The sequence below is a fragment of the Maylandia zebra genome, linkage group LG20, assembly GCF_041146795.1.
Source record: "Maylandia zebra isolate NMK-2024a linkage group LG20, Mzebra_GT3a, whole genome shotgun sequence".
NCBI lineage: Eukaryota > Metazoa > Chordata > Actinopteri > Cichliformes > Cichlidae > Maylandia > Maylandia zebra.
In genome coordinates, this window is record NC_135186.1 from 3,056,617 (window position 1) to 3,081,022 (window position 24,406).

Genomic DNA, 24,406 nt, shown 5'->3' on the forward strand with positions numbered 1-24,406 from the left:
TTATGTGACCAGTTGTTTGTCTGCTTTGCTAATCCAGCCAGGAGGTAGAGCTCTGTCTAAACAGCGACTGTCTCACTGGATTATAGAAGCTATATCACTGGCGTACCAAGGGTCTCGCTTTGCCCCCGGGCTGCGAGAGCTCATTCCACCAGGGGAATGGCAACATTCCCCAGGTCACACAGGGGCGTGATATCTCGTACTTATGTGTTGTACCGAGTGAATCGACTGAACGGGAACAGAAGTTATATCTATAACTGTTCATTTTGTCAAAATGTTGTACCTTCCCGGTTGGCCTGAAGAGTTGATGCTTGGCTAATATTGGAGGGGGCTTCATCCATCAACACGTCCTCTTGCGATTCATCTTCACCACTGCGTCCAACTAATCAACAGAACAAACAAACGCTACATCAGCTCTGGGCTGTTCTGCCTGTTTGTAATCAAGAGTGAACTCAGTTTGAAATCATACATAATTATAAATAAATAAATAAATAACACTGCTTGTGCTTCAATGGTAAATGGTCTGTATTTATATAGCGCTTCACTAGTCCCTAAGGACCCCAAAGCGCTCTACATATCCAGTCATCCACCCATCCACACACACATCCACACACTGGTGATGTCTAGCTACATTGTAGCCACAGCCAGCCTGGGGCGCACTGACAGAGGCGAGGCTGCCGGACACTGGCGCCACCAGGCCCTCTGACCACCACCAGTAGGCAATGGGTGAAGTGTCTTGCCCAAGGACACAACGACTGAGACTGTCAGAGCCGGGGCTCGAACCTGCAACCTTCCAATTACAAGGCGAACTCCCAACTCTTGAGCCACAATCGCCCCAATGCTTCAATGCACTGACTTGTTTCCTACACCTATTACAGAAAGGTTAAGTTATCACAAGCAGTGCAGAGAACTGCTCCATACTTTTCATTGCCCAGCAACACTCACTGTCACCCCTGAAATGAATCCAGTTGCCTACCTATAATTGTGCTGTTGACAGTGCCAGCATCTCTCTCCAACAGCTCATCAATCAGATCCACCAACTCATTCTCTACCTGCATGGAAAGGAAATGATATACACAGTCAGCCTTCACATGGTGCACAAAATGAATGGGTATCCACACACTTATGTGCTGACCTTTAATTACAAATGTTACAGATCAGGGGATCTGAGTGTAGTTTGAGCTATTGTGTGCGTTGTGTGTAATGCAATGTTAATACATTATTTACCTGCATAGCCTGTGTGCTAAGAACCTCTGGCTGGCCAGCAATGACCACTGCATCTCCCTCAGTTTCTCCATCCATCAGATCAGTGTCTGTTCCTTGGACCCTGTGGCTGCCATCCACTGGCTCTGCCTCACCCGACTCTCCTACAACAGATGGCCCACATGAGCATCATACATTTGAAAAGTAGGCTATTAAAGCATTTCATCTGTCTCATGTGGATACCTTGGTCCTGAGTGTTGCTGTTGCTGTCCCTGGCAGTGCCCACAGGGTCGTGTTCAGTCTTGTTCTTGCTGGAGCCTCCCTTGCCCCCAAAGAGACTGCTAGGCTGGTTAACAATTCGTGAGAGAGTTTCCAGTGGCTTCAAGGCAGCATTCACTGTGTTGGCCATGTTGGGACTAAAGCAAAGGACACAAAGGGAAAATAAGGAGCCCTTTCAGATTAATTTCTTTAGTATTAATAACTGCTGAAAAACCAACTTGATTCTGAAACAGAACTACTCACAAAAATGTATTATGACAGAAGTGAACCTAAGTTATATGAGTAGTAACTGGTAAACCAGATAACTACTGGCTAATTTTTCAGGCTAATCTTATACCTGGACAAATCCAAGCTGTGTGGCACACGTGCCAAGTCATTGACCAGTCCTTTTTTAAGGAAGAGCCTTATAATGTTGTTCATGCCGTTATGTTGCGTCTTGGCTGCTGCTGTGCTATAGAAACTGGATGTTGAAGGGCATGACTCCATGATGGTGCTAATGATACACATCACTGCCTGAAGCCTGTAAAATAGGTTTGCCAAGATGAGAGAAAATGGGTTGGCATAGATTTAGAAAAAACAAACAACAACAATAACAAAACCCCACACACAGTCAGGGTTGTATGACATTTCTATTCCATTTACCTGGCATGTTTTTCAGCACCTTCTGGCATCGCTAGGGCTCGACTTAGGGCAGCCTTTACCTCATTCACTAAGGACACCTGGGCATCAGTGCCTGTTCCAGCAGCTGCTAGGCTGGCTAGAAAAAGACGTGCCAATGCTGGGGTGTCCTTGTCCTCTGAGTTCTGGGTGTGAGGCAGCAAGTGGTCGAGCACAAAGGCTAGGACACTGCAATCCTGTTAGGATACATGCATGTCAAAATGAGTTGAGAGGCTTGAGAATACAATGTGTGAATGGCTGAGAAGAGTTTGTTCAGCTACCCACCTCCTTAATGAGCTCAGACTGCCCAGCTGTATAACAGTAGGAGGCGATTAGCGTGGCGATTCCCACGTAGGAGCGCACTAGCTCAGCCAGTAGTCTCAGGATGGTAGAAGTAGGCATGAGAGGTTTGCTTGCCTTGACCTTAGCTGCTTTACTCTCATCTGAAGTGGTACCCTTCTCTCCCTCCTGCTCCTTCTTCTCTTCCCGCATTTCTTCTGGTGTGGAGGCTGAGGAAGTTAGCATAACACAATAAGTTATGCCTTGTATAAAACTGAACTCACTTAACGGCGTCCAGTGGACGGTCTGTGTATTCAACCTCACCTCTGGCGCCGGTGTCCACCTCTCAATTTTAAATTCATGTAGACACTGAGGGTTCTCAGTGTCTACACTGAGGGGCCGTGCTAACACCTGCTGCTCTCTGGCAGCAGCACCATGCTCTCCCGTGTTTTAAGTGCACCTTAGAACAACACGCAGCAACACTACACATGAGCGAGACAACACTACACATGAGCGAGAGGAGGGAGGTTTGGGGTCTTCACACACCCCTGTTCTCTGCTGGCCATCGGGGCGGGGGGGCTGGGAGGAGGTGTTGGTCGTCCGATTGGGATCTGGGATGCGGGGCCTCTCTGCTGCTGCGGAGCCTGGGGCTGTCTGCTTGCCTCCACCCCGGGGGAAAGGGTAACATCTCCTGGGTCTAGGTGCCGTTTCCCCCTCCAGGGGTGAGGGTACCTGGACCCGGGGTATAGAGTTTGTTTGGGGAGTGTGATTATGTGTACAGTGTCCATGTATGTCTATCCCTACGTTGAGTCAGTGCTGAGTATTTGTATATGTGTGCATGAGGGTGGGAATGCATGTTTGTGTCTGTGTGTGCCTGTTTGTCTGTGTCTATAGGTCAGGTCGGGTCTTAGACTCCACCTCTCTGGGAACTCCCAGGCCCTCCAAAGGCCTATCTCCCACTGCAGCCCCCTCTGGCTTCTGCTCCGTGGCTACTAGGTGACCCCTCATCTGGGGCTCTCAGTTCTTCCTAGGAGGGTGGCACGGATGCCCCTCCGGTGGTCCTCCTTGGGCTCTCGCACTCTGGGGCCTCTGGATGTCTGGAGGCTGGATCTCCATGCCTGCTTCATGCCCTGGGGGACGGGGCTATGGCTCTCTACATCCTCTAGCAGACCATTACATGGGGAAACCTTTTGAATACAAGCGCGCTGATCCACACAGGTGTGCACACGGGTGTTCACTGTTCATAGACATAAACTACACCTCTATTGGCTGCTATTTCCAAGCACATTATGCGCTGTCGGTCCTGCTTGCTGCACAACAACATTCAATATTTAGTGTTTACTGCTGTTTACACTTAGCTAGATTAAGATGATAGTGTTGTGTTTAGTATGTTGCTCTGTTTTTTTTTTGCTTGTTTTTTCTTCTTTTTCTCTCAACAGGTGATCCAGGAGATTTTTTTCTCCTGTTTCTCTTTTTAAGTGCCCTTTCTCACTGTCCCTCTTCCCTTCTGTTTTTCTTTCCCTTCATCTTTCTTTCTCCCTTTCCTATCCCTCAGTCATGTCTGTCCCATCTGTAACAAGTGAAAATAAAATAAAATAAACAATAACAACAAAGGTTGATCAAATGGACCAATACGGCAAGGCCGTGATGATCCATTTGGCAAAGTAAATCCGTTGGGTATCCTTGTTGGTCTTCAGACAACAATTCTGACGGCTAAAGAACCAAATGGGACAGGCAAAAAAAAAAAAAAAAAACTGAACTCACAAGAAGTGAGTTCACAGTGAAGTTCACCGAATTCACATGAGGCAATGTTTCAGCCCTGCGATTTATTTTGCACTTAAAATAAGAAAACTCTCTATTCGCAGGTGTTAAGAGCTTTTAGTCTCACCTTCTCCTTGTGGTGTACCAGACTGGGAAGACTCTGCAACGCCTCCATCAGCAGCAAATACTTGACTCTGAAAAGAAGAAATGGTTTTATTATCAACTTAGAAACAGATACAAATGGCACACTCCAGTGCACATGCACAATAGGATTATATGTCACTGAAGACTCACGTTGATATGGAATGCAGACTGGGAGTCAAAGTCACTTCCTTGACGGGTGAGCCGATACTGCTGGTAAACATCATCACCAACATCCTGCAAAATCTGGCAAAGGTCTTGACCACCGGGTACAGCTGCTGCACGTTCTTCTGGACGCTCGGCTGAGACACACACAAATGCATTAATACCCGAAATGTTCAAACGACTTTTGGTGCAAATTACACAAAAATTTCTCAAGTCAATATCTTGTTAAAATGTCTTACGTTCTTCAGGAGCATGGTAGGCAGCCAAAGCATTAAGCATGTCATAGATGACCTCTTTGATGGTGTCAGGGATCGGTGGTAATGGTGATAGTTTCAGAGGAGTGGTCTTCACCAGCTGCACAGCATTAGGTCCCTTAATTCGAAGGTTCTCAAACTCATCGTCAGAAGCTGGAGGAAAAAGAATGTATGCAAAGAACATATATTACAGGAAGCAATGTGTATTATAGCTCAATTATTTTTAATTTACTTAAAAGGAAACTTCACATATTGGAGAAGTTTGCACACTTACTGGTGCCAGCTCCACGAGGTGCAGGTAGAGCAATGCGGATACAGTTGCTAGCAGTTTCAGTAAAACATTCAGGGTTACGGCAGGCAGCCGGCCCCAGGACACGAAGCACATAATTGATTTCTCTGGAACCAAGGCTGCCTGATACTACTCCTGATGTGGTACTACCTGCTCCACTTGTTACTGCTGATCTCACCACCTGTTACAACAAAAATTGGCTTATGTTATTAGACAATATAGTTTAAATGATGCTATAGTTTAAATACCAGAAGCTTTTAAACATGTTGAGTTTTATTTAAAGTTTCAGTATGAAACTAGATTTACCTTCTCCATGGTGTGTCGCAGTGTGGCTGGATCTTCTATGATGTGTCTGAACAACAGAGTAACCAGTGGTGTGAAGCCATTGAAGCCAGAGCTCTGTGTCAACCCCAAAATCATCCGTGTGCTCTTCAGCTCAGCAAACATCATTGCATAGTGGTGATTGCGTGTGAGGCGCAAACAGAGACGCAGTGTAGCATGAAGGGTGTCTGGGTCCACAGGGACACTAATCATACTGACACAGGCCCGAATAAGAACGGTGGTCATGTCCTCAGTTAGGCCTTGCACAACAATATCAGATCCCTGAGAGTAGTCAGACTCCAGGGAAGATGAGGGGCCAGATGTCGCCTCCTTCAGCTGGCTGGTATCATCCTTAGGAGCGTTCATCTCCACTGCTGTTCCTGAATCTAAATCGCTCTGGCTTTCTTCCACTTTGCCCCGGTCGCTCTCCTCTCGCTCAGAATCCGTAACACTACCAGTTTTGGAAGGCTTGGGGATGCGAGGCACTTTCTGAAGAGTGAGCATAACTGGCCTCCTATTACCGGTCTCTTCATTTACCTGCCCAATAAAGTTGTGTTAGAAAAGGGAACCAGCCAAGTCTATTAACACAATTAACCTTAAAAAGGGATATTCTCTTGAAAAATATAAAAGGAATATGTATACCTGCACCATGGTGTTAAACTGCACAGTGTATCTCCGCCGTCCAGCTGTGAAGCGGACACTGCTCTCTCCAGCCCTCCATGCTGAATCAATGGTACTGTTGTTGGAAGCACTGTAGCTGCACCAACGGCCTGAGCGGTCATCAAACCATCGCCAGTTATTCCCATTTGGCTGCAAATACTAGAAGGCAACCAAGACAAATTGTTCATAACTGTACAAGAGAGATGTAGCAGAATAACACAAATACCCTCCAACAAAGTTTATGCAAGAAATCTTGATATAAATTTAAAAACAAACAAACTCAACAACTTAGATCAGTATTTGTGGATAAAGGTTTGTACAGGATTACATACATGTTGTCCAATTCCTATACACTCATTACCTGTAAAAATACCTTTGTGTATAGTTATAGCTAATTCTACACAAGACTCTAATAAAGAAATCCAAGAGTAATCAATATGTATACAAGCAAAATGCTGCTCTTCCCCCCACCCTTACCCTCATATATACTCATTTTTATTGCTGTGCCAAGGCTGATCTTTTCATTTTTTACTTCACTACTATAATTTGTAGCTGTGTTTTTTACATTTTGTTTTGGCTTTGTGTTGTTGTTGTTGTTGTTGTTTTTTTTACCTTGTTCATTTGTTCCCGGCGCTTTGAAGAGACTGCCATCTTTTCATAGAAATCAATGATCAACAGCACTGGTGTGATCCATCTGCAGAAAAAAGTCATCACAAAAACATATCAGCGCTATGATGATGAAAAGCTGGTGTCATATTTGCAAGTGATAAGATCTTTGTAGGGGTGTGCAAAACTCACTTCGGTGTCTGGATGTCTTTGTGTTCTTTAGCTGCTTGCAGACAAGGCTGCACAACCTCGAGCAGCTTTATGAGCAAATCAAGAATTCCACTGTTCTCAATCACTCTGGCACCCAGCAGCTTTAGTTCCTACAGAAAACGAAAACAAGTAATTCCATGAGATGCATAGGTAATCAGCGACACTTCATTTGTCTACTCAAACCCTTATAAGATTTCAACATTACTGTTCAGACTCATCTTAAGGTGTACAAAGGACTTAAGGACACTGTGCATACCCTTCCCTGGTTCACTTCAGATGAACTGGGGCACAGTGTGCATGTTGCATGATTTGTAGCCGCACCAAAGCGTGAAACTGTAATGCTTCCTCTATGACAAATTGCTGTTTGTATGTGGCGCTATAAAAGGTACATGAGAGGACAATGTGTCATGTCTTCCAAAATATGCCTCGATTTGATGTAGAGAAAAAAAATTCATGAATTCATCAAACTCTTTGTGCTTTTCAACAATCACTGTGCATGAAGTACAGAGAGTGAGAGGATGAGGAAAAATGAGTCTGAACTCTCAGACATAGTGAAGCACACTATAAAAACAATCTTGCCTAGTCTCAGAACTTCCTCCTAATCTATTTAAACAAAAGAAAGAAAGAAAAACGTGTACATAAATGCCGCCGCAACTTAGTACTTGGTAAAAACACTTTTGTAACATGGACAGCCCCCCAAAAGAACAAAAACAAAATAATATTCTTGGAACGGTCCTATAACCTCGGCCCACGTTCCTTTTCCAAGTGTCTCTTATTCCTGGAAGCATTGCACAAGCACAACCGTTTTGTCTCTAAAAATCCTCCCTAAAAACATCATTCCCAAAGCATAATGATGCACTCAATCTGTGTCACTGTAAGGATAGTATTATGGGTTTTTTTTTGTGGAATGGTATTACCTAAGATTACATTATCTATGTTTTGTTTCACTTTAATGAAGTGTGATTCATAAACACAAAATCTGAAATGTGGCAAGAGTTCAATCTTTATGTTGTGTGAAAGACGAATTTGCTGGCATTTGCCTTTCATTGAGGAGTCATGCCCGTGTGACTACTATACCATAAAGGCTTTAATGGTGGAATGCTCTAACCAATGGTTGTCATCCAATACATTTTTCATCCATATTCATTCATAAAGGAACTTTGGATTAATATTCAGTGGCCACTGGGGCTTGGGTTGTTTTTGGTAGTGGTGGTTGCTTCCTTCATTTAAAAATGAATGAGCCTACTGTGCCTTAGGATAATTAAATACTGCAAAAATGTATTTCTATCCTTGCCCAGATCTGTGCCTAGAGATAATTTAATCTTGCAGGTCTCTCAACGTAATGGATTGCTTTTCACTTACATAAACCATTAAACTGAGGTTTTCCATAACAAGGTGTGCCTTTTCCAATTCTGTCCAATGAATTCACTTAGGCGCACGTCTTCTTCAATCCAGTTTAAGAAATACTTAAAGACCATATGGTGTTAAAGTGTAAAAATGCTTCTGTAATTGGAATTTCTGCCATTTTCAAATAAAACATTTGTAGCAAAGAATTGATTAAGGAGTCTGTAATAATCCAAAATGTAGAAACCTTAAGCGGGCCTAACACTTTTCAAATGCACTGTATGGATAAACATTCTATGACAAGAACCTAAAATTCTGGTACCTCAAAGAGCAGCGTGAGCAGCAGAATTCGTGTTGCCAGCTTGGAGGCCTGGGGCAGTGTGGCCATCTGCCTGGTCCACTCAGACACCGTCTTTGTGTCACTGGTAGTCAGCGGCTCAGCTGCTTTGATCAGCACGTCTGCTGCCTCCCACACCTACACACAACATGTCAACAATCAGGCTTATACAAGTGTACAAATGGCTATTGTTAGGGTCACTATGATGCTTAACTTTTCTTTTTTAAAAGAAGTGACGACAATCACATCTTTCAAATGTACAGAGGTGCTTATGAACTGCATTACTGCCTTACCTGCATTCAAAATGTACTAACAACATTCCACCTGAGAAGGTTCAAAGTAAGAGACTTGCCTACCTTTTTCAAGTCCATGAAAAACCTGCATTTTAAATTTAAATAAACTTGTAGAGCAGGCTACAGTATTAACATCTACTGACCTGTTGGACAACTTGGCCAAGGATGAGATCCCTGTATTCAGGGCCACTTCTCTTTATGGCAGTCATTAGCAGGTCGCACAGTCGGTAGACTGTGTCAGGTAGCTCATCCAAAAGATGGAAGCAGCCAGGCAGCATGGTGTCAGTGAAGGCATGTAGCTCCTGGGGGTCCAGTGGCTCAGCCTCCATGAAGCGCTCCAAGCATCGTGCCTCCTCCTCTTCTGCCCGTTCCCTGGCTCTTCTGTCCTCCTCCTCTCGCCGTCGTGCTGCTTCCTAAAGGAGACACACCAACGATCAACAGTTATTTAGCTAAACAGTAAACTAATCCTTCATTCAGTTTCAATGAACAAAAAATGTTTTACACTAGGCAAGGCAAGTTTATTTGTATAGCACAATTCAACAACAAGGTGATTCAAAGTGCTTTACAGAGACATTAGAAACAAAAACAAATAAAAAGCACTACGCTTTTTTCTCGAAAAAAGAAACACACCTCAGGAGAGTCGGAGCGCTGCTCCATGCTAACCTCTTGCCCGAGTGACATGGCAATTGCTCTCATCATCTGGTCTTCTTCGGACATAGTTAGATCCTAGATGGAATAAGAGCAACAATGTTAGCTACCCAAGTCTCTCTCAAACATTGTAAAGGACTAAAGTACTGTGTGTGTGTTTTTGTGTATAAAGCTTACTCTTACTGCTCCACCAAGAAGTGGAGGAGGGTGTGTAAGGAGGTACTCGGTGGCCTGCTCCATGGTGCTGGTGTTCAGTAGAGCCTCCATGGCATGTTCTCTTGAGAAACCCATATCCATCAGCTGGAACACCACACCACAGAAAGACAGAGAGAGATGAGGTTGTGAAAAAAGAAACTATAAAAGGACGTTACATAACAATGTCACATAAGTGAGTGATAGCAAACTAGTTTGCATGCTGAAGGAAAAAAAAAAAAAGTCATTCTTTCTGAAACATGACAGAGGCCTCTATAAATTCTCTCTCTAATCTCTCTCAAGCCCCCAAACAAACCTTGTCCCAACACTATTATTATAGCACTGAAATTTGTCTCTCAAGTCCTTATTTTTTTCTTCAATATGACTCTTTCCTTCATTTCCTTACTCTCTCCAAGTTGTTTCTCAATTTCTCCCTTTCTCTGGCTGCAGGGTGGTGGTGGTGGTGTTACATTTCCTAAACCCAGAATCATCGGCATCTAGATATAAAATTACGCAGTTAACCTGTACTCTCACATCTACCTGCAGCACTAGCATAACAAGCTAAAAAAAATATTGCTGCTGGAATAATGTTATATAATGGAATAATGTTACATCAGACAACTTATGAAAAACAAACCAAAAAAATATCTGTCACTACAGTGAGAAGTTCCACATATTTTGAGTTGGTAGATTTTTTACACCAAATGCCCTTCCTGAGGCAGTCCCTCAAACTGTGACTAAAATCAGGTGAGAAAGATCAATTTGCCACAGCTTTCCCTACATACCTGTGTTAGCTGAGCCTGGTTAACTTGGGGCTCGCGGCGAGGCGTAGAATTGGTAGAATCATCAGCTGGTCCTCCTGTTGGCCCTCCAGAAGTTGATCCACTCACTGGCGGTGCCTCTCCACTTGATGAAGATGCTCCTGGAGTCGTGCCAGGTCCCAACGAACCGGCAGAGGTTCCCTCATCATCTGGGCGCACTGTTCCCTCCCTCTCTTTTGCCAGGCGCTCCTGAATAACAGGCTCCCCTCTTAGTATGTGGCAGAGAATAGCCAACATGGATTCAGCCATCCTACCCCCATACACCTTCAGTGGCTTCCGATTCCACAGATTGCGAATGCAGCTGAATGCAGCCTTTATGAAAGAGAAACTGTGTTACAATGATAAAACACCAACAGAATCCTTAGATTAATACAAACAAAAAAAACTACCATATTTAAAGCCTACAAAAAAATTAATACAGTATAAAGAATTTCTAGGGGGCATGAAGATCATGGACATTTGTTGCAATCCTTTTTCATTTTTCTCTGCACAGTACTAAAAATGCAGAAATACAACTGAGCAACTGTTTTTGAAAAAACAGGTATAAATGCTCATCTCTTTCATCTTTTCAAAAGACAAAATCTCTTAGAAATCACTTAGAAATTGGTTATTTTAGTTAATACTGACCTTCTGGGTGACAATAAGGAACCTTAGGGCACTGAACTGTGGCATGGTGGGTGTAACTCCAGGCATTTTAGCTGGCAAGGAATGGGGTGAGTCCAGCACAGTGCTTGGATTCACCATCTTCTCCACCAGCATTAACCAGGCATCCAGGAACTCCCCTGTCCCATCTGGTAGATCAGCATGCTCCAGACCCTCAGATACAGGTACCTTCCCTCCCATTGACAGTGCCCAGTTAAATGTCCTGTTAAAAAAAACAAAACTCAACCAATTAAACTAAGTAAATGTCAAAATAATATTTTTGGGGGATGGGCAAAAAAATGATGTCTGTAATTATTGAAAAAATGAAACATGAGTGACAGTGGTATATTGGTTAGCACCATCACCTGACAGCAAAGTTTTGGATTCAAATTCATTGGCCATCTAAGGCCTTTCTACATAAACTTGCATGTTCTCCCTGTACGTGTGTCGGTTCTCTCTGGGTACACTGGCTTCCTCCCATAGTCCAAAGACATGGACGTTAGGTTAACTGGCGATACTGAACTGGCTGTAGCTGTGAATATAAGTGTGAATGAGTGTCTGTTTCTCCATTAGCCCTGTGATAGAGTGCTTAACTGTCCACAGTGCATTCTGCCTCACGCATTACGACAACTGATTCAGCCCCCTGTAACCCTAAATTGGACAAGCGGTTAAGAAAAATGGATGTGGGGATAGATCACGAAACTAGGATTTCATTTTAATGAAAGTGTATGGTCTTAATTGAAGTAAAGCTTTATCTGCATAATTAGCGATCAGGTCAGTGAGAAGGAGTGTCAAGTAGAACGTAAAGTAGCAGAGGCAAATGCCTTTAGAAAGTTTCAAAAAAATGAATGCACAATTTTAGAAGAAAACCTGCGTCACAAATGGCGGGAGACAACCATTTATTTCAAGAATTCTATGAGAATTGTCAAAAACACTTGTGTGTCTAGTCTCCCCATTTCCAGCACAGTACATAAAAACAAAGATGGCAGAGAGCAGTCATATCAAGCATACCAAGTCCAAAAGTAAGATGAATTTCTGAGTTGTATGTTGTCTGCTTGGCAAACTCTACCAAAGTCACACCATTTGAGTTTGAGTATATGCCCATATGAATAAAGGCCTGGTGGCTGCTAGCTGCAGCTACGCAGTGGTCTTTTAACACACAAAAGTCACCCACTTCCATAAACAGCAGTCCTACAAACAACGAGGTACTCGTGTTCTTTAAAGTAAAGGCCCCGACTTGTGGCAAGAATTTCACTGCATGTTAAAATAAGCTTCTCATCACAAACAACATAACATTTCTATTTTTGCCCATAATTGTGCTCTACAACTTGATTGCACCATACAATATGACTCACTCAAATAAGGCATCATGTCCTCCAGAGCAAAAGAACTTTTGCAGCATAAGGTGGTAAGGGTACTTCCTTTCATCAAACAACATAGGAGATGTGAAACCCACTGAGCAGATGAAAAAAGTCAACCTGCCAGGGAAAGAAAAAATATATATTGTTCAATATCATTGCTTGTGATAAGCACATAATAGCAAAAGAGGTGGCAGTGCCAAATTCCTCTTACCTAAAGCGAGGGGTGGGTGTGTAGGGTGGAGGCTGCCAACTTAGACCCTTGGTGAGCAGCTTGGTGAGAGCAGAAGCAGTGGCCCTGGCAGCAGGTGTTGGGGTAGTGCCTGTACTTGTGGCATGGTGGGAGCGACGTTGGCGCACTGGGGAGCCCACGCACAGTTTTACTAGCAAGCCAAAGAGCTCGGCCAGAGCCCTACCTAACCGAGATGAAGCTGCAAAGACACACGTGGATAGGTAAGACAAACTTTGACTTTCAAAAAAAAAAGTGTTAAATATTGTAAGATAAAAGGAAAAAATAAAAAAAATTACAGACACAAAAATATAATATGTGTGCCTTGGACATACTCCTACCAGAGAGTAAGGGCTTAATTTGTTTGATGCGGGTGGCCATAGCTGGAGTAAGTTTGGACTTGGTCTTTGGGTCTGCTGCAGAGGGTTCATCTGTCTCCATGGGAGCCAAGGTATCCCCATCTAGACCCATGCCTTCTAATAGACCACCAGCAGAGGAATCCACAGACACTGCCTCTGATTCTGCTGGATGAATGTGGACAAGTATGTATTTGTTAAAGGGTGCTCCAAGGACATCCTAGTTTTTAATGAACAAGTTTAAATGGTTACATTACCAGTTCTCCTAGAGCCAGAGGCTGAAGATGCTGTCGTGTTGCCAGATGGCTTTTCCTCTTTGGGAACAAGTTTTTGCATGTCGGCCTGGCCAAACTCACATCCTGGAGGCAAACTGTTAAGAAACAAGCAATAGGTTGTTAGGGGTGATAACTACAAAGTTTAGGTAAAGGAGTAAAGGATAAGATTACTCACCTGTTAGGGGTGCAAAGGGACAGTAGCACAGTGCTCTCCCATACCAGAGAGCAGTAGAGCTGGCTGAGCTTGCTGAGAACACTCAGGCCAAGCTGAGAGCCCCACTGGTTTACTGAAATGGCTCTGATTTCACTCTGTTTAGAAGACAACAGAAATATTTAGAGTTGTTGAATCAATTTGGCTCTCACTTGTCAAACAAAGGCTGAGTTTTCATTCATTAGAAAAAGAAAAGTAAATTCTATGTTTTTGAGATCTAACATTTGGATTTCAATGTGTTTCTGTCCTCATAAGGCATCTGCATAGTGGACTGAACAGAAAATAATTAGCTGCATAGGCACTTGCTTCTAATAGTTTTTGGAAATCACAACATGGGTGGAGACCCACCTTCTGAACTGTAGTGTTTTGAGGTCAAGTAGTTTTATTTTTTCTCTCTCTCACACTCACACACACACACACACACACACACACAATCTGTGTTTACCTGTCCGACTCTGCAGGTATGGACAAACATGAGGATGTAAGCATGCGCTGCAGTAAGAGCATGTAGAAGGGGTGTTGCCCGAGCTGACAATGTGGCATCTGTGACGTGGCCTGCATTAGCCAGTTCTCTGAGAAGCACAGACCCACCAGGCACCTCAATTGGTCGATGAAGTGGCTCCAGAGATGTCAAAATACTGTCCAGTTGGCACAGGCCCTCTTGGAGTACTTTAGGCTCATGTGAGAGAGTCTAAAGGGAAGGATTGAGTCATTTTCAAATTGCCCACGAACTGCCTATTAAAACAAGTGTACGGAGTGCAACAGCAATGTGCATTCCATGTGTGCCAATTTCTTAAAAAAAAAAAAAGGAAATAAAAAATAAAGAAACTGGAAATAAATTCCAGTGATCTTTAGGTTATGCTCACCAGTATCGACTTGCAGACACCAGCAACTGCTTGGCAAGCAGCTGAGGTGGGAAAGTCTATGGGCAAGTTGGGCAGGCCCAGAATAGAGACCAGGGGCAGAAGCCCCTTCTGGTTGACAAATTCTTGACAATGGTCATCTGTGGTGTTGTTGCTTAGAATGGATTCCACAAACTTCATCTGGAGAACGTATGCACACCAAATTATGGACTTAAGTGATGAAGGTATCCACTGCTTTAACAGCTTACACCATTTCCCAATTATTACTTAAAATATATTGGACCATAAACCAGACAGTACAACCACTGTGCAAAGACTTACCACATTAAGAATATAATCCATTAGAGGAATGGGTATCCGTTCCTCAGTGCCAACCACCCTGCAAGAATGCACACATGATCAAAACTTCAACCACCAACCGTATATTTGAAATTTTGTCAATTAACCTGGAAAAGTAATTAAAGTCTGTAAAGACAGTTTTTTTCTTTTCTATTGTGTTATGAACTCAGAGTCATACAGTTCAAGTGGCACTGACTGTCTGCTGCTCTCTGCTTCCCCCTGCTGCTGGCTGAATGTGTGAAGGGCCTCCTCTTCCTCTTCATCCTCACTTGAAGCTTCTTCGGCAGCATGGCTGGAGCGTGCTGGTGGAACTGCAACAGTACCATCTGCTTTCTGGATAGATGGTTTCTGGCAGATGTACTCAGGAGCTCGACCTAGGTTGCAGATCTCCTCAAGCAACTGTAACAGCAACTTTGCTTTAGATACCTTGACATGTTCTGTTTCAACACTTGAAATATTTTTAAATCAAATTTGGACTACCTTAATAATGGCAGTAGTAGCATCTGTTTTCAAAGTGGGCTGGTGCCTCATTAGTTCATCCACAGCACTACCCAAGTTGGATGCAGTGTCACCTGAATTAAAACAAACAACATGTTATGCAATGAAATGTGGTTCACAGGCAAAGACAAAAAAACACCAAAGACAAAAAATAAACAACAGGGGAACCTCACCCAAAGGGTCAGAGCTACGCCGTCGTCGCATTGCAGGCAGGTAGTCAGGAGACAAAAGCACTTTGAAGAGTCGCTCAAAGGGCTGGCACTGAACGAAGGAGTGCAAACCTCTCGCATTCAAGCAGAGGGCACTGAACACATTGGGTAGAGAACCCAATACTTCGCGGGTAGCAGGAACCTGCAAAAGCGTTTGAAATGTTTTACTGTTTTTCAAGTTAAAGGCCCACTATTAGCCTGTATTTTTTTTTGTAAGAACAGTGGTTGCATACATTGAAATGCTTTCCAGTAATGTTAACCTGTTTATAAAATATATATTATGACTGAATTGTTGTTATAATAGTCAAATTTATAAATCAACACATGTGCAAGTCTGATTCCTGACGTTTGGATAATAGGTAACCATGTTATATCATCCATCCATATCTAAAAACAAAGAAATAATTAATTCTAAGAATCTATTGAGTGTACAAAGACACAGACATCAAAACTGATATTGAACTGCCACAAGTGGTCAAAGACATTAAGAAAAGAAAGAGCTAGAAACTCACATCTTTGATGAGAAGGGCATGCAGCATGACATCAGTCAGACCATTATCCTGCAAAGAGGAGAGCAGAGATGGCTCCTGGAACACAAACACCGTCACCACTTCTGTCGCTAAAAAACAGAAAGACAAAAACAAAAATGGGGGTGGTGGGGAAAGAAATCATAATCCAATAAAATATTAAATTGATAAAAATACAGGGAGTGCAGAATTATTAGGCAAATGAGTATTTTGTCCACATCATCCTCTTCATGCATGTTGTCTTACTCCAAGCTGTATAGGCTCGAAAGCCTACTACCAATTAAGCATATTAGGTGATGTGCATCTCTGTAATGAGAAGGGGTGTGGTCTAATGACATCAACACCCTATATCAGGTGTGCATAATTATTAGGCAACGTCCTTTCCTTTGGCAAAATGGGTCAAAAGAAGGACTTGACAGGCTCAGAAAAGTCAAAAATAGTGAGATATCTTGCAGAGGGATGCAGCAGTCTCAAAATTGCAAAGCTTCTGAAGCGTGATCATCGAACAATCAAGCGTTTCATTCAAAATAGTCAACAGGGTCGCAAGAAGCGTGTGGAAAAACCAAGGCGCAAAATAACTGCCCATGAACTGAGAAAAGTCAAGCGTGCAGCTGCCAAGATGCCACTTGCCACCAGTTTGGCCATATTTCAGAGCTGCAACATCACTGGAGTGCCCAAAAGCACAAGGTGTGCAATACTCAGAGACATGGCCAAGGTAAGAAAGGCTGAAAGACGACCACCACTGAACAAGACACACAAGCTGAAACGTCAAGACTGGGCCAAGAAATATCTCAAGACTGGTTTTTCTAAGGTTTTATGGACTGATGAAATGAGAGTGAGTCTTGATGGGCCAGATGGATGGGCCCGTGGCTGGATTGGTAAAGGGCAGAGAGCTCCAGTCCCACTCAGACGCCAGCAAGGTGGAGGTGGAGTACTGGTTTGGGCTGGTATCATCAAAGATGAGCTTGTGGGGCCTTTTCGGGTTGAGGATGGAGTCAAGCTCAACTCCCAGTCCTACTGCCAGTTTCTGGAAGACACCTTCTTCAAGCAGTGGTACAGGAAGAAGTCTGCATCCTTCAAGAAAAACATGATTTTCATGCAGGACAATGCTCCATCACACGCGTCCAAGTACTCCACAGCGTGGCTGGCAAGAAAGGGTATAAAAGAAGAAAAACTAATGACATGGCCACCTTGTTCACCTGATCTGAACCCCATTGAGAACCTGTGGTCCATCATCAAATGTGAGATTTACAAGGAGGGAAAACAGTACACCTCTCTGAACAGTGTCTGGGAGGCTGTGGTTGCTGCTGCACGCAATGTTGATGGTGAACAGATCAAAACACTGACAGAATCCATGGATGGCAGGCTTTTGAGTGTCCTTGCAAAGAAAGGTGGCTATATTGGTCGCTGATTTGTTTTTGTTTTATTTTTGAATGTCAGAAATGTATATTTGTGAATGTGGAGATGTTATATTGGTTTCACTGGTAAAAATAAATAATTGAAATGGGTATATTTGTGTTTTTTGTTAAGTTGCCTAATAATTATGCACAGTAATAGTCACCTGCACACACAGATATCCCCCTAAAATAGCTAAAACTAAAAACAAACTAAAAACTACTTCCAAAAACATTCAGCTTTGATATTAATGAGTTTTTTGGGTTCATTGAGAACATGGTTGTTGTTCAATAATAAAATTATTCCTCAAAAATACAACTTGCCTAATAATTCTGCACTCCCTGTATTGCAACACTGATGAAGCAGAAAGTTTAATATGAGAAAAATGTTGCATTTCTGAAGTCAGAAGAGGAAGACTCTGTAAAGTGAAAGAGTGTAACTGTGTACTCACCTAGGAGGAACAGTGAGGGGCCGTAATATTCTGCATTACTGATGATGTGCTTGAGTGAGGTAGGCAAGGACCCATCCATTACTTGGAGTTTTAAAAAAAAAAAAAAAAAAAAAAAAAAAGTGGGTTCACAATACAATACAGATGTACAGCAACATATGTAAACAAGATTAGTACAAGATGTATGATCTCAAGTTCATCGGTACAACAAAGAAGTGGATTCCAATGACTCACCATGGCGGATGCCATCAGAAAAGGCAGGGTCCTGGATGGCTTTCTTCAAGAAATTTAGCATTGACTTCAACAGAGCTGCCCTCTGGGGGATACACTGCATACCTAAAGAGATGAGAATCATAGAAACTGAAGAACGCAGGAGTGATAAAATTCATATATTCATTTGTCTGCGATGTGCGTACCTGCACGAGGTGTGTTAGTAGTGCTGCTCTGTGCTCGGTGGTCTCCCTCAGCTCTGGAACTAGAAGATGTTGATGGTCGAGGGCTGCTTTCCATAGCAACTTCTGACACTGTGAGAATTCACAATGTTTCCATATAAACAACAGGGGAATATTTTATATAACCCTAACAAACAGACTACTGCTTATAAAATCTGGCCACGACCAACCAAGGACTTGATTAGGAAAACCATAGCTTTAAGTTAGGCATGATTCCCTCTCTGAATACAGTATTCACTTTAATGTAATGTCATCACATAAGCAGGGGCAAAACAGGACTAAAAGCTCTTTGACAAAGAATTAAAAAAAAAAAAAAAAAAAAAAAAAAAGGTATAAAGCATCATCATTATTGTTATACATGAGTATTATAGTGTAAAAATAAATATGTACAACTGTATTTAAAAGTTCTAGAAGTTAAGTTTTAGAAATATTTCAATTTTCCCTACTAGGGAGGCCTTTCTAGTAATTGGCATTTGGTGAAATGGCCCTTTATTGATTCAGTGTTTTGGAGGAGCTACTAGAATTGGTTTGCATGTTTTAATGCTAAAAGCACTATACTTTTTTGTACCACATAGTGCAACAGAACATCACTCAGTGCATAGTACATTAGTCTTAATGGGTGTCACTTGTGTCACTGATGCGCATACAGTCATCTAGCAACAAAGGCAGCAGGGCATATAAACAATAGGGCTGCCACAAACAATTATTTTGATAGTCGACTAGTCACCGATTATTTTTGCGATTAGTCGACTAATCAGATCATGCATCCATTGGACGTGCAACGTACAGCTTATTGCACCAGCATGCATCTGCTCTTATATAACTATTATTAGCTTACAGCTTTAAGTGTTTAAGATATGTGCTAACTAAATATAAGACAAGATGATAGTTTATGCACATTTCATTAAAATTTAACAATGTTTCAGTGGAGTTTAATAAACTCAGCCGTCTGCTCCTTGGTATCTAAAATATAACGGGACACCGGAGTATATTCTCCAGCATCTCACACTTCTGATAATCAGCTGTCTGCTTGACGTTTATTCAGCTGTGTAAAAACTATAACTTTAATCTCAGCCAAACCGATTTACTCAGGAACAAATAAAATACTGAAAAAAGCCAAACAATAACATTTTTGAGTTATCTAAGTGACTTACATCATGTTTAACCTGAGCAGCGAAAGACAACGGTGGGTTTGAAAACGATTTGCCGGCAGTCTGGTGTTCTCACCGGCTCTAGTGAGCCTTGAACCCCGGCTAGCTATCGAGCTGGTGGGTAACAAACGTCTCCGAAAACGTCAGAGTGCTTTTGAAAATATGTGGTGTCCTGATAAACTGAGCAGATATTTGAGGTTTATACAGCTACATTCTCGCCTGAAAATATGTTAAACATTTATTTTGTGACCCAGAAAGAATAATAAGAGTAATATTAAAACTAACTAGCTGCCGCCATTGTTGGAAACTAAGCAGGGCCGCGCAAAGAATTCTGGGATAGGTTGGGCCACGAAGTATACACCCGACCCATCCTTCAAATCAGGGGAAATGAAGGGCGCATTTCTGGGCCACATTTGTCGGAGTCTTCGAATTTGGACCGTCTTTGTCGTGTCGCTGTAACGACCTGGCGGCTCTTGTTTGCTTCTCATCCGTATACACTCTGCATCTTTCACGTGATTCAGTTTATTTTGAAAAGTCTCCACAGGATCTTGAGCTTTATTGCGAAAGGTTTATGTGGAACAAGCGGACACGCGGTGGTTTTACCTTCGTTGTTGCTAACGACAACGCATAAAAACAAACGCTTGTCTGTCTGTAGTGTGGTTATATTAAATATAAGAGAAAGAAGAAATTAATATAGCCACTACAGTGACCATCAAAATAATGAAAAAACATTGCCGTAAACAGTTGCGACACCAAGAAACAAACGATAGCGTAAAATGAAACGATAGACGTTTTTATATCGTCATCCGATATATATCGTTATATCGAACAGCCCTACAACAAAGCCATATCTTGATGCACGCTCAATCATCCAGGTAAGGAAAACCCAAAAAATTTGATTCTGTTCATCTGGATCAAGAAGTCAAGACTTCTGAAGATGTCACTTGGATGAATGATGAAACATTTCTCCCACTGAAAACGCTACATCCAGATGAAAAGAATCAACTTTTTGGCAAAGAAGTCATATGTCCTTGTTCACCTGCCATGTTTGATCAAACACATTCACATAGTGCTTGATTATTTTGGAACACGTGATTTTCCTCTGATGCCAACTAAAATTCAAAAATACCAACATTCTCTCTGTAAAGGAGTTACCCCAATACGTTTAGAAGATCTGTCAGCGCCGCATTCATCCAACAACCCTCTTTTCAAATGAGAAGTGTTCTACTCAAAGACTGGAAAGGCCGGTGAAGCACTAAGAACTCACTGTTGAGTTTATCAACAAAAATTCTCAAGTCAGCAGCAGCATTCAATCAATAACAGGTTTAAAGTTGCCCTAAATCTGGTCCACAAAGATTCCCCTCATTATACAACCTGCACCAGCCTGAATGTTTGACACCATCCAAGGAGTCACAGAATTTGGTGACAACAAATTCTTACCATACCATCCGCATGCCTGAGCAATCTAGATTCCATCCAGGGTATGTGTTTTCAGTAAATAAAAGCTAGCACCATCTACAGCATGAAAGAAGGTTCTAGGTTCACACCTTCCTGGAGCCATCATGCACATAGCCTGCATGCTCTCCCTGTGCCAGGGTGGGTTTGCTCCGTTTGTTTAGAGACATCCATGTGAGGTCAAATCAATTTTAAATTGGATGTAGAGGTGAGACAAACAAAGCGCTATGATTTTGTGGAATAAATCTATCAATGCATGTGTCGTGTCAAGCATTTTTAGTGGTCAGTATAAATAGAAAAGCACTATGTAAATACCAGTCCATTGAGATCATTTTAACCACCACCCTGATGTTAAACATTAAAGAGGACATGAAACACTATACATATAGTGGCTAATATACACCATTGAGCCCTGCTCTCAAAATGTGACACAGATATAACACTGTCTGTGAAGCTGAATTTAAGAAATAAGTGCTTTTAGTTAAAAGTTTTAAAAAACCTTTTAGAGCAATCTTCTGTTAGTACGGAACATAACGTCATGTGGTTGGTTGGTTGTTTTCTAATCAAGTTTTTGGTATATTATTGAAGTTCAAAACATTCCATATCTTCACTTACTCTCCATGTCTGTGTCCATGTCCTCAGACTCTACTGCTGCACTAGGCCTCTGGATCTTTGGCTTGATGACAAAAGGGCACTCTTTTCTCGACAGGTCCACCTCATGCTATTTTAAGAAATTGATAGAGAGAGGAATGAGCAAATGCAGAGGACTGAGTGACTGTATCCAAAAGTGGCTAGGTCAGGAATATGCCTAACAAACCTCTAGTCTGCAGATGAAAATGGAAAGGCCGCTGTGGGACTGAAAGGCAGCCATGTCAAGGTTGGTGATGAGGTCCACAACCCGCACTGCTCTTGTTACAAAGGTGATCTGGTCCTGCTCGTCACCCAAGAACTTGATCACCTATGAAGTACAAGATAATCATTGATATATTTCTTAAAGACAACATTATGAATGGCTACGATGTACTATAGGGCCTGTATGTACCTTAAGGAGGGCTTCCATCATTCCACAGGACACAAGGGCCTCCCCTCCAGCATCATAGCTAGCCAAATGGTAAAGGAATGAAAAGAGTGCTGTTGCAAACTGGTGTGGGTAAGGTTCCATCAGAGGATCTAGAAAGCAAAGGGGGGCGGGGGGGTTAAAAGCTCTGATTTTATTTACCAAATTTCTTGCACATCACTCATTAAAAATTTGGGTCATAATTTCTGCTATGTTCTCACCAATCATTGCTTGTATGCAATTGCGAACCAACACGGGCAAGAAGCCATGGTATGAGGCAGTGCCGGTGCAGTCGATGATGTTGGAAAGCTTGGGCGTCCTCTCCAGATGGACAATTGAAGTTAAAGTGCGCAAAGAGGCCGCCTTGATATCCTGAAGAACAAAATCCAATACATCACTTCAGAGAAAAGACAATGAAAAAGGACAGATATTGTGCAGACCTAAGAATAAAGAAGGCACTGAAAGTAATCATCTTCTCACACATTCACAAAACACATCAAAAGACATTTTATTAATACAATGAAAGTACATTTAGTGTAATGACAGTGATCGAGCTTGAAGGGGGAAAAAAAAAAGGGGGGCAAAAAAAAAAAAAAAAAATTACTTTCTTACCACAAGCTGTTTGTCTGTAATCTGCAAGACATCCACCAGCTCCTCTATCAAGCCATTATACAGAATACTGTTGGCTGACTCTTGGAGTGCATTTGAATACACTGGTGGGGAGAGGCAAAGAAAGAGAGAAAAGGTTAGAACATAAAACTAGGACCAAAATCATGTCACTTTCTTGGGAAAAAGCTTTCTGCTCACCCAGTATAGAAATAGCATGCAGTCGGGCTTGTACAGCCTGCAACCTCTTCTTGTGATTTGAGAAACCATGGGCTAGTCGAATATGAGTAAACAGTAGGGTCTGTTTGTCTTTTGGGATGTTGTACATCATTGTCAGTGACTCCATGATTTCTGATGGGCTCTCTGAAATCTATGAGACAAAACAAGCTATGTATTAGGTCAAGAAGCCAAGATGTGGCTTTTAAGCTGTTAATGATGCAATTCTAATTTGACTGTACCTTGTCAAGCTGCTCGATGTGAATATAATGTAGTGTGTTACTACTTGTCTGCGGAGGGAATATGACATTTGGAAATGATTGGGACACAGTCAGGTGGTCAACAGAATATTCCAAATATTATTCAGTTTTTACTTTGGTTGCTTTAGTAAATGTTGATGCCTATACCTTTCTCTCTACTTTGACCTCAGGGCCCGGTTCAGCATAAAACTCAAAGTGAAGTGTGGTGGCACTGGGAGGATACTTCTGCAGTGGGAATATGCACATAATTTATAAGTAGGCGTAATTTAATAGTTTTTGACAGCATCTATTTAGAAACATAAAACTTTCTGGCCAACAGTAATATGTAGATTATAGTTATGAAACATCATTCACTCACAAAAAAAAGAAGGAAAAAAAAAAATCTTACCGTCATAGGCAGATCCCTGCAACATTCAGCCAGACCAAAGCCATTCTCCTTCCCACCCCAACTCTGCAGAAAAGAAAAGAACAAAGAGACTAAACAATTCAACTCCACTTCTTGAGGGACAGCTAGAATCACAATGACAAATGTTCACCAGACCTCAGCCAAGTGCTGCAGACGGGCCAGGAGAGGAGTCCTCTTTTCAGATCCCAGTCTTGTGATGTAGTTGGATCGCTTACTGAACACATAGAGTAGGTTCAGCACAGACAGGACCACCTGCATGTCACATGATGCTAACAAGGTGGTCAGGTGCTGTAAAGGGGGTGGATGGTAGATAAAACAAGAAATATTTAAGTTTGTGAACTTCATTTTCTCTGATATATCCACAGCACAAAAAATAAACAAATATGTATCAGTAGTACTGAAGAGCTGAATTGGTTGAACCATACCTCTATGGAGCTGTAAAGGTGCCTAGAGAAGCTGTACTCAATAAGCAAAGCTGTGAAGTTGAGCACTGCCAAAAGCAAGGCTTTGAGCTGTCCATTCTCTGGACGGTCACACACCAGCAGCCATGACATATTCTCTACTGTCTGGCCTGCATCACACAGAATACCATCAAAGCGGTCCAACAGATCCACCCAATGGTAAAGCTCACACTGTTGAAAGAGATAAAAAAAACAAAAAACTAATTTCAAACAAATATTACATAACATTGATTTAATTTAATGTCCAAAAAAAGTTTTAGATTTTGTATTCTACTCTCAAATTAGTAGTACTTCTGGCCATTAGGATTCTGTAATGACAGCAAGTCAGACCAATGGCAAGTGCCAGTGACATTCATACATAATTATTTTTATATTTGCTTGTAGCTCATAAGTTTTCATAAATTTAATAAAGTCAAAGTCAATTTATTTCTCATTCCCCATTCCCTTTTGCATTCTGTTAATCTGTATTATTACTACACTTGCTAAGACATAATTTCATTTCAGGGAGATGTTTCTAGGAGTGTGGTGCGGAAAT

At 42.1% G+C, this 24,406-nt stretch overlaps 1 protein-coding gene across 13 annotated transcripts in view; it reads right to left on the minus strand.

The window, feature by feature from the left end:
• The window catches only part of huwe1 (HECT, UBA and WWE domain containing E3 ubiquitin protein ligase 1), a 51,577-nt gene that overhangs the window by 18,565 nt on the left and 8,606 nt on the right, over positions 1-24,406 (minus strand). For 8 of the 13 annotated variants that reach the window (XM_076878757.1, XM_076878760.1, XM_024806445.2 and 5 more), the window contains 47 exons: positions 23,836-24,042; positions 23,546-23,698; positions 23,393-23,455; positions 23,152-23,229; positions 22,987-23,034; positions 22,730-22,898; positions 22,535-22,635; positions 22,144-22,294; positions 21,908-22,035; positions 21,683-21,823; positions 21,481-21,586; positions 18,224-18,331; positions 18,042-18,143; positions 17,811-17,891; positions 15,950-16,056; positions 15,402-15,579; positions 15,211-15,302; positions 14,909-15,129; positions 14,713-14,770; positions 14,395-14,571; positions 13,974-14,219; positions 13,493-13,626; positions 13,300-13,412; positions 13,028-13,210; positions 12,672-12,888; positions 12,455-12,577; positions 11,085-11,322; positions 10,422-10,769; positions 9,622-9,744; positions 9,427-9,522; positions 8,940-9,209; positions 8,489-8,641; positions 6,805-6,932; positions 6,619-6,700; positions 5,989-6,165; positions 5,332-5,883; positions 5,011-5,206; positions 4,722-4,889; positions 4,471-4,619; positions 4,304-4,370; positions 2,422-2,645; positions 2,122-2,333; positions 1,817-1,999; positions 1,444-1,616; positions 1,225-1,364; positions 974-1,049; positions 281-379 (listed from right to left, as the gene is read on the minus strand). In XM_076878757.1, the coding sequence (XP_076734872.1) occupies positions 281-379; positions 974-1,049; positions 1,225-1,364; positions 1,444-1,616; positions 1,817-1,999; positions 2,122-2,333; positions 2,422-2,645; positions 4,304-4,370; positions 4,471-4,619; positions 4,722-4,889; positions 5,011-5,206; positions 5,332-5,883; positions 5,989-6,165; positions 6,619-6,700; positions 6,805-6,932; positions 8,489-8,641; positions 8,940-9,209; positions 9,427-9,522; positions 9,622-9,744; positions 10,422-10,769; positions 11,085-11,322; positions 12,455-12,577; positions 12,672-12,888; positions 13,028-13,210; positions 13,300-13,412; positions 13,493-13,626; positions 13,974-14,219; positions 14,395-14,571; positions 14,713-14,770; positions 14,909-15,129; positions 15,211-15,302; positions 15,402-15,579; positions 15,950-16,056; positions 17,811-17,891; positions 18,042-18,143; positions 18,224-18,331; positions 21,481-21,586; positions 21,683-21,823; positions 21,908-22,035; positions 22,144-22,294; positions 22,535-22,635; positions 22,730-22,898; positions 22,987-23,034; positions 23,152-23,229; positions 23,393-23,455; positions 23,546-23,698; positions 23,836-24,042 (7,339 nt within the window). The remainder of the gene's footprint in view (positions 1-280; positions 380-973; positions 1,050-1,224; positions 1,365-1,443; positions 1,617-1,816; positions 2,000-2,121; positions 2,334-2,421; positions 2,646-4,303; positions 4,371-4,470; positions 4,620-4,721; positions 4,890-5,010; positions 5,207-5,331; positions 5,884-5,988; positions 6,166-6,618; positions 6,701-6,804; positions 6,933-8,488; positions 8,642-8,939; positions 9,210-9,426; positions 9,523-9,621; positions 9,745-10,421; positions 10,770-11,084; positions 11,323-12,454; positions 12,578-12,671; positions 12,889-13,027; positions 13,211-13,299; positions 13,413-13,492; positions 13,627-13,973; positions 14,220-14,394; positions 14,572-14,712; positions 14,771-14,908; positions 15,130-15,210; positions 15,303-15,401; positions 15,580-15,949; positions 16,057-17,810; positions 17,892-18,041; positions 18,144-18,223; positions 18,332-21,480; positions 21,587-21,682; positions 21,824-21,907; positions 22,036-22,143; positions 22,295-22,534; positions 22,636-22,729; positions 22,899-22,986; positions 23,035-23,151; positions 23,230-23,392; positions 23,456-23,545; positions 23,699-23,835; positions 24,043-24,406) is intronic. The other 5 variants (XM_076878763.1, XM_076878762.1, XM_076878761.1 and 2 more) reach the window with 2 other exon arrangements.